The following is a 9295-nucleotide window of genomic DNA, read 5'->3' on the forward strand; positions in this document are numbered from 1 at the left end:
CAAAACCATCCCTAACCCAATAACTCACACATCACACATAATTTTTTGTTTAAGGTTTTTGGCATAATTTTGGCCACAACTTTTATTATCATACAAATTTTGTGAGTGGTTGCGTAGGCATTGGTTTAAGACTAGCTATCCCCCCCGCCTTGGGGATAGGACTGACTCCCGGATTCCAGCGTAAGTCAGTATGGAGGAACAAGCAGGGCAACTGGAGCTGCGTTACAGACCCTTCAGTTCCTCCCTGCCTGCGCCTTGGGGTCTTACACGGCCCGCACCCGATTCCAGGGGTTTGGACAAGGGGATGGTAAGCCCCAGAATTCCTTTAACGGAATTCCCATGCCGCAGCAGCATTTGAGGGGTAGGCACAGCCAATCCATACCCCTCCACCAACCAATTTAACCAATGCCTAACCGCCAACCTTACAAGTTGTGACGATTTGCTACGTAGTAGGCAAAACCCAATAGGCACACACTAATCAGCCAATTGGAAAAATTCCTACTAGGCCCCCGCACCAAAGCGGACGACCCCATGACAGGCAATAGCAAGGTCAAGCAGCAGCCCCATTCAAGGGAGGGCGGGCGGGTGATCCGGTGTCCACAGCGAAAGAGAAAGGAACAAGCTGTGGACCCAGTATAAATAACCTTTGACTCCACCCCTTAATTGGAAACATTACTTTTCCCCAGTAACAGCAATCACCAATCAATTCAAACTCTTGCCCCAGCCTGGCTGCAGCTGAGGATGTTTTGTCAGGCCCCATCCGCAACACGTGCTCTCTCTTTAATGAGAACACGCTTTGCGTGCTGAGGTCCCCCAAAACCATCCCTAACCCAATAACTCACACATCACACATAATTTTTTGTTTAAGGTTTTTGGCATAATTTTGGCCACAACTTTTATTATCATACAAATTTTGTGAGTGGTTGCGTAGGCATTGGTTTAAGACTAGCTATCCCCCCCGCCTTGGGGATAGGACTGACTCCCGGATTCCAGCGTAAGTCAGTATGGAGGAACAAGCAGGGCAACTGGAGCTGCGTTACAGACCCTTCAGTTCCTCCCTGCCTGCGCCTTGGGGTCTTACACGGCCCGCACCCGATTCCAGGGGTTTGGACAAGGGGATGGTAAGCCCCAGAATTCCTTTAACGGAATTCCCATGCCGCAGCAGCATTTGAGGGGTAGGCACAGCCAATCCATACCCCTCCACCAACCAATTTAACCAATGCCTAACCGCCACCCGAGCCCTTACGCTCGCCGCCAACCACTCACAGACCAAACCACACCCTCAATCTGAACACTACATCCTCCAACCAGACCTCATTCCCCAAAGTGGAAAGATGAACGCCATCATCCCTGTACAGTGCTGCATCTTTGAAGGAAATAAGAGGGTGAGGAATGACCCATCCTCCCAAGCCCACCACCAAACTGCCCACCGCGGAATTAATCCGCTTCCTAGCTCGTTCGGCGGTCGCCGGGCTGGGACTGCCCCGCCAAATGCGACGTTGAAGCAGCTGCGACCAAATCAATTTAGTATTAGGGACCATTGCCGCCAAATCCTTAAGGTCCTGTAACATAGCCATACGTAAAACTAAGCAGGGAGTGGACACCAAATCATTTTCCCCCAGCTGTACCACAATCGCCGAAGGAGGGCCAAACCGAAGGACACGCCTATGCATCAGTGGTAAGAATTCCCTCCAACGCATCCCCCGTCTGGAAATCCAGGACACTTGCACTCGCTGTGGAAGGCCCAGGCCGGCTCCCAATCCCGACTGGCGAGCTCTGTCAGCGGCCCAATGCACAATACTGTGCCCTACTATCCAGATATGGATAGTGACCAGACCTAGGGTGAAAACAAATATAAGTACATCAAAACACATTATCTGCGCACATAAGTCTTGAACGCATCCGACCTCCACCGCCCCATGTCTTTTATCCTATTCACCGACAAACCCCAATGTGCAGCTGTCGTTGCCGCCCCAATCCGGAAGGAATGAGGAGCAAACTCTGACGCCTCAAGGCCACATGCAGCAACTGCTTTACGCAACACCTTAGTGAATTGATGCCGCCCCAACGGGCGCCCATTCTCATGAATAAGCAGGGGCCCTTCACCCACAGGACGCAAGGCAAGGTACTTACTAAGATCCCTTACTGGGCAAGGTCCACCAGCCCCTGTCGCCGGGAGCCTAAGCATGGCTCCCCTACCCAACTGATCCGTCTTTGAATTTCTGATATTAACGTGCAATTCCGATGGAGATATGCTCACATCCTGCAACAACAAACCCCTGGATCTCCCATTTTGCGTAGTCTCAAGGACCACCTCACCTACTCTCAGGGCCCCAAAGAAAGCTAGTGAGAAGGCTGCAGAAAATAAGCGAGCCTCAAATGAGGACCAACAGATGCTACGCAATTTAGTACGCATCTGGGCCAGCAACCCCAATGTGATAGGCCGTCTGGGGGTAGGTTTAGAGGGAGTGAGACGCCCCCAACCTTCCAAAGCTCTGCGAACCACAAACTTCCCACAGGGATCCTTGTTGAAAAATGCCCTGCTAAAAAAGGAAATTGCTGCCGAATGAAGACGCAGCGTCCTGGCCGCCCTACGCATCTGGAATAGATGTGCTAAATACTTGAGTACCTGCGAGGAAGAATGGGGGGCAGTAACCTCCCCAATCGCCTGTCCATTAAACAATAAAAAATCTGCCCAGGCCTTTTTATAAGACCTCAAAGTAGAAGGGGCAACAGATGCAGCTACTCCCTGTAAAACTAAGTGCTGCCAAGGTTCCAGAGATGATCCGGGAAAATTTCCGGACGGTCTCGAGCCACTGGCGCCAGGGATCTGAATCGCTCCATCTGAAAACGGGACAGAGCATCGGCAATCTCGTTAGATATGCCCGGAACAAAACGGGCAGAAAATACAATATTAAAACGCAAACAATGTAAAACAAAAACCCGCAGTAAGGCCGATACCCTCGGAGAACGTGAAGACTGCTTGGCTAGTATCTTCACCACCGCTTGATTATCGGACCAAAAGCAAACTCGGTGGTCCTTGAATTGTTCAACCCACAAGTGCACGGCCACTACAATGGGAAAAAACTCAAGAAAAGTTAAATCCCGAGTTATAGCTTCCCCACGCCAAGCGGAAGGCCACCGCTCAGCACACCACCTGCCATCCCAGAACAACCCAAAACCAAGGGACCCCGCTGCATCCGAGTGCACCTGGAAGTCATTGTGGAGGTTTAAAACGTCCTGCCACAAAGACACACCGTTGAATTCCTGCAGGAATTCCAACCAAATACTGAGATCAGCACGCACATGGCCAGACAGGCGCACCCTATGCTGCGGGGCCCGCAAACCTGAAGTGAGTCTAGCCAAGCGGGAGCAGAATGGTCGCCCAGGGGCAACCACCCTACAGGCGAAATTCAAATGACCTAACAACGACTGCAGCTGACGGAGAGTGACCTTCTTCAAGGGAATTAACTCCTCAATGACCCGTCTCAAGGCAATTATCTTATCCACCGGCAAACTGGAGGTCTGGGCCACAGTATCCAACAAGATACCTAAGTAAGTAAGCTGCGTGGAGGGACCCTCGGTCTTCTCCGCTGCCAACGGGACCCCCAGCTCTTCCGTTAAAGAAGCAAATGCCTGCAACAAAACAACGCAGTCCCCTGTATCACTCGCTGAGGCCACCAAAAAATCATCAAGATAATGAGTGACCCCCTCCAGGCCAGTTTTATTACGCAAGGCCCATTCAAGGAATGAACTGAAACACTCAAATGCTGCACAGGCCACGGAGCAGCCCATAGGCATGGCCTTATCAAAATAAAATCCCCCCTCGAAATGAAAGCCTAACAACCAGAAATCATCGGGGTGAATCGGAAGTAGCCGAAATGCCGACTCAATGTCGCATTTTGCCAGAAGGGCACCAGGCCCAAACTTCCTTATCATCTTGATCGCATGATCAAGAGACGCATATCTCACCAAACAAAGCTCCTGGGGAATCACGTCATTTACTGACGTGCCCCTAGGGTGAGAGAGATTATGAATGAGGTGAAATTCCCCCGGAGCTTTTTTGGGAACAATACCCAAAGGTGACACATGCAAATTAGGAAAAGGGGGGGCCGAAAAGGGACCGGCCATGCGGTGCAAAGCCAGTTCCTTATCGATTTTCCTACGCGCCACCTCCGGCATCTCCTTAACAGATTTCTGGTTAACCAACTTCCCCGCTATAGGATTCGATGCAACCGGAATCCTGAAACCCAAAGAAAACCCGTCACGCAAATAGGATGCCGCTTCCTTGTCAGGATATACTTCCAACAAGGACAATAACGGCTGAAGCCTCACCGGGGTATAGGCTAAGGAGGACAGGGTGCTACTTTCCAGCTCCGGAGGCAGGCACCTGGGGGGCGGCCTTCGGGAGCTGCTGGGAGCCCCCCCCTTGCGAAAGGGTCGCCGCACCCCCGTACACACAGATGCCGAGTGGCTCCCAGAGCACTTCTCACACAGGTGCGAATACCTGCAGGGTTGCCGCTGGCAAACACCCTTATTGAAGTCCCAACAATACAACCGGCGGCCTGACTTCTGAGGAAAAGCCCTAAACTTCTGCTGGTCAGGGGCCTTTTTCTCGATGCGTGGAGCAACATAGGTGGTCCAGACATCCAAGTCTTTTCGATCCCAACGAGCTGTGGGGATCTTGGCCGCCCTGCGCCTAAAATTTTGATCATAGGCCAACGCTGCGGTCTCTCCAGCCATTGTGAAGGCCGAGCGGACTATGGACAAGTAGACCCATAAATGTAAGGACCTTCTAGGGTAGGCTGCGGAAACTACGCCAGCGAAAACTTGGAAACTGTCCAACCAACGCTCGAACGTCCTATCCGCCTTGGCTACAATTGCCCGCTTTTTGGCGGTAGCATAGCCCTTGTCTAAAGACTCCTGCCCCTCCTGCGGAGGGGCTAAACTAAAAATATCGACATAACGACCATTCAAAATCCTGGACCTCAATTTGGCCGACAAATGAGCGCCCGGAATAAGGTCCCTGGCCGAATTGGTGGAGACTTTAACGTCAGGCACCAAAACCCCCTCCTGACAGTCCTGTATAGCCCCATACTTTACTCTGTGAGAGTTCGCCCTACGCTCCCAAACCCACTTAGGGAGCCCCGAAGTCTCACCAAAGCCCCAGTAAAGCTTCATGGAAGCTTCCTCATCGCTGCTGGAACTCTGTGAAGAAGTACCTGTCGAAGAGGACGAAGTATCCTTCCGTCTCCGCTTGGAGCGCCTCCTAGAACTTCTCTTGCGACGGCGGTGTCCACCAGAAGAGGCCCTTGGCGGAGGAGGAAGGCTGTCCTCGACCGATGATTCAGATAAATCGCCACGTTGCGCAGAACCTGGGACTGACTGAAAAGAGACAGCCTGTGAAAGATCTAGTAGTGAACTACCATCTCCCAGCGGCCGCGGCGAGGGACCCCGCCCAGCTCGAGCCCGCGTTGGTGCCCTGCGTCTGGCCCCTCCCCTCGCAACACTCCGACCCCTTGACGCAGCAACCTGCTGCACGGGTAAGGCCGGGGGCTGGGCCAGCTGCGAATCAGGTAAGAAAACCCCAGCAGATGACGATTCTCCTTCATCTTCACTAGATGTTGGCGCTGGCAAGGAAGCGACACGTGAAGGTGCTGGTCGCGCCGAGGAGGTCGCCGGGGTTGAGCGGCGCTGCATCATACTTTCCACCTCAGCCTCGAAATGTGCCAGAGCGACCGGGTCATTCGCCAAACCAGATACCATGGACTGAAGGCGCTGCAATGACTGGTTGGGCTCAGGAGAACGCAAGGCCTGTGAAGGGCCCTTTATAGGCCGCTTAGCCGAGCGGACAGGACCAGACCTCCCTGCCGCCTTTTTAGGAGCCATCCCTACTACTGGTAATGAAAACAAAAACAAAACAAAATTAAAATTAAAATTAACTTGTAAAATCAAAGTTACAAAATTAAGAAAGTTAATAACCAAGATTAAATTGCAGACAGGATTTAATTCAAAAAGGAAATGAATGACCAGTAGTAAGTGACGCCCCAACCCCACCACTCAGTGGTTTGGCGCACTTAAAGCAAATTTAGATGAAAACCCCCACCACCAGGAGGCAATTCGAGCAGCTTCAGCAACCTGCAATATCACACTAGCCACTAGAGGCCTCCCTTGCTGCAAATAAACTGCTCAATACCAGAAACCTTGCAATTACAAGGCCTGGCCACCAGATGTCGCAGCGTGGCCAGGAAAGGAGGCGAAATGGCGCTCCCGCCAAATCGCCACAAAATGGAGGGCCTGCAAGCACCTCCCTAACCCGAGACCACCAGGAAGCCTGCTACCGGCTAACGGGGCCCCCAAATCGCCAGGAACCGCCTGCGGAGGTCACCCGCCAAGCGAGGTAAGTCCTGGCGCTCAGGCAGATTCCCCCCAGCACCACCACGACCCTTCGGGAGAAGGAAGGGAGGGGGGGTGAGAAGGCCCCCCGGCCAGTCTAGATCTCGGCGCAGGCCGCCGGAGCGACCACCCGGCGCGCGCACCGCGCGCAAGGTTCAGGGCCTCCCCTAGCGCCTCCAAGGCAGGCCCGATCCTCGCCGGGCAATGAGGCGATCCCCGGGACCAGCAGGCCCTTTCGGGCAAAGGCAGGGAAGCCGGGAGAGGGAAGAGGCCCCCCAGCCGATCCCCCCGCTCCGAGTAGTGGGGAGGGGGGTAAAAGAAGGCCCCGGCCAGGCGAGGCAGCCGCGGCGCTACCACAACGCCCGCAGGCCTCCCCGCCGCGGGCCAGCAATTCCCAGCGCAGCGCCGGCCGCCGGAGCTACCGCCCGGCGCGCGCGCTGCGCACAAGGATCAGGGCCTCCCCTGGCGCCCTGAAGGCGGGCCGGCTCCCAGCCGGGCCGAGTGGCGATCCCCGGCACCCGCAGGCCCCTCTGAGGCGCGGACAGGGAAGCCGAGGGGAGGAAGAGGTCCGAGGAAATGGGAGGGGGGTGAGAAGGCCCCGGCCGGGCTAGAATAGCCGCGACGCAAACGGGACACCCACCGGGCACAGCGCGCCAGTCAGGCAGGGTTGTTTACCCTGGCCCCGGTCCCGGGCTCGGCCGAGAACCGGGCCGTAAGCCACCCGGGGCCTCGGGCACCCTCCCCCTCCCAGACACAACTAAGCCAATGCAGGAAGGCAGGGGATAAAGGAGAAAAATAAAATAAAACGACAACAACAACAGCAACAACAAAATAAGGAAGGAAAAGGAGAAGAAAAGGAAGGAAAATTAGGGGAATTATACGACCCAACTCTCGCTGATACCACTCCGGTGCTGATCCGGTGTCCACAGCGAAAGAGAAAGGAACAAGCTGTGGACCCAGTATAAATAACCTTTGACTCCACCCCTTAATTGGAAACATTACTTTTCCCCAGTAACAGCAATCACCAATCAATTCAAACTCTTGCCCCAGCCTGGCTGCAGCTGAGGATGTTTTGTCAGGCCCCATCCGCAACACGTGCTCTCTCTTTAATGAGAACACGCTTTGTGAAGAACGAACTGTATTTTCAAGAAGAAAATAATTAGACCCTGTTGTGAGGTGCTGATGCTAACTTCAGAAGTTTAAACTGCTTGGGTTGCAGGTGACTAAGAAATGCCTATTTCCATGTAACCTGCTGGAATGTCGAGGCCTTCTGCCAATGGTCTTCTTCACACCCACACACCCACCCACACACACCTGCTATTAGAGGCAAGATGAGTGGTGACCAAGAAAACATCATTTTAAATGATGGCATTTCTGTTTGTGAAACTCCTTCAAGAGAAGCCCGCCTGGGACTTCCGGGGTGGTGCCATCGGCAATGGCGGACTCCCTCTGAACTGGAGGGACTAGATCTGCGTGAAACGGGTCTTTTCCGCTACAGCGAAGCGGGGACCCTGCTAAAAATCACAGGTGGGTGAAGTCTGTGACCATGGGACTCGGCGGGCACCCTTAGCGCCCCCCAACCCGCAAAGGAACCCACTAACGGGCTCCGAAGTGAAGAGGGGGAAGTGGTGTGAGTCAACTGCTATTTCCGTGGAGCGAAGCTGCATAGCCGTTGCCGAAGAACGCTGCCTTTTTCCTGGGACAATTTGGCTTCTAAAATAAGCACCCGTGAGTACTTAAACTTTGAACAATCGGACTTTAAATAAGGACTTGCGAGCAGAAAGGAATTGGACTCAAAAATTTACTTCAATTTGGTACTGAAACAGGAAGGTCTAAACAGGAAGTCAGCCTTCCGTTTCTTTGTAGACAGAATAAAGCAAAGACAACGTAAACTAGAGCTCAGAAAATCGCTTCTAAAGGATTGGCTTTCATCATTTAAAATTGTCGAACCCCCTTTCGGCAGCAGGAGAAGAAGGGGGATCTTTTTTGGACTGTTTAAACCTGCAGAAGTGAGTTTAAAGTAAAGTAACTTTCCACCGTCCTGATCCTGGAGTGGGGTGTCAGGACTGACATTTGAAGCTCATTGACCAGAGACAAACATTTTTGACAGATAGTTAAAGGAAGAGAAACATAGTGATTCCACTGATTCCTTTCGCACTTTAAAGGAACAAATATTGACAAAATATCTCAAAAAGGATACTTTGTTGCAAGAACAAATAGAAGTTCTCCCCCTAGAGGGAGACCGTGAAACTGTAACTAATTCCAGGGAGCTTGCAGCTGTCTCAGATTACAATCGTGGGAATGGACTTGTGACCTTGTAGGACAATGTATTCAGAGGCTCTGTTGTGTGCTCTCTGCAAAACAAGTGCCCTACTGGAACAGTTAAGTGAGAAGATGGATTTGATGACTAATGCGGCCAGAATTTTTGAACAGGCAGTGGGAAACTATGTGGAGCCCACCCAGGAATTAGATCAGGAGTGTGTCCTGACAGAGCAGATGAGAGAAGAGGATGTTGCTGAATCTTGGGCGCCAGAGATGGAGGGAGCTGCGGCCTTGCAGGAACATAAGCTTTTGGATTTGACAAATGAACTTGGAAAAAGCCAGATTTGGAAAGATAAAGTTTGGTTGGGTTTGGAAATGGGGGGTTGGATAGACCCCCCTATGCAGGGATGTTTGGACTTTCCGAGTCTGGCAATGGGCCGTGAGATGTTTGGAGCTGTGGGGGCTCTCAATTTTGGAGGGATTCTGAAACATGTTTTTAAATACCACATGGAGTTGAGTCTGGACTATGGAAAAGGGGCTGATTTGTTGAAAAGGGTCAAAAACATCACCAAGCTGGAGTTCCCACGAGTGAAAGGAGAATATGAAGAAGAGCTGCGGAAGGGACATGAAAGAGATT

General features: G+C 52.5%; 1 protein-coding gene across 1 annotated transcript; it reads right to left on the reverse strand.

Annotated features, from left to right (window-relative positions):
- Window positions 1-1262: 1262 nt before the first annotated feature.
- Window positions 1263-5896, reverse strand: LOC309539793 (uncharacterized protein; the record flags this gene model as incomplete). Its single annotated transcript, XM_082236127.1, has 2 exons — window positions 5223-5896; window positions 1263-1837 (listed from the first exon to the last, which is right to left on the reverse strand). Exons 1-2 carry the CDS (start codon window positions 5887-5889, stop codon window positions 1263-1265), a joined length of 1242 nt encoding a protein of 413 aa, XP_082092253.1. The 5' UTR covers window positions 5890-5896.
- Window positions 5897-9295: the final 3399 nt, after the last annotated feature.

The sequence above is a fragment of the Podarcis vaucheri genome, assembly GCF_965113315.1.
Source record: "Podarcis vaucheri genome assembly, chromosome: 8".
Lineage (NCBI taxonomy): Eukaryota > Metazoa > Chordata > Lepidosauria > Squamata > Lacertidae > Podarcis > Podarcis vaucheri.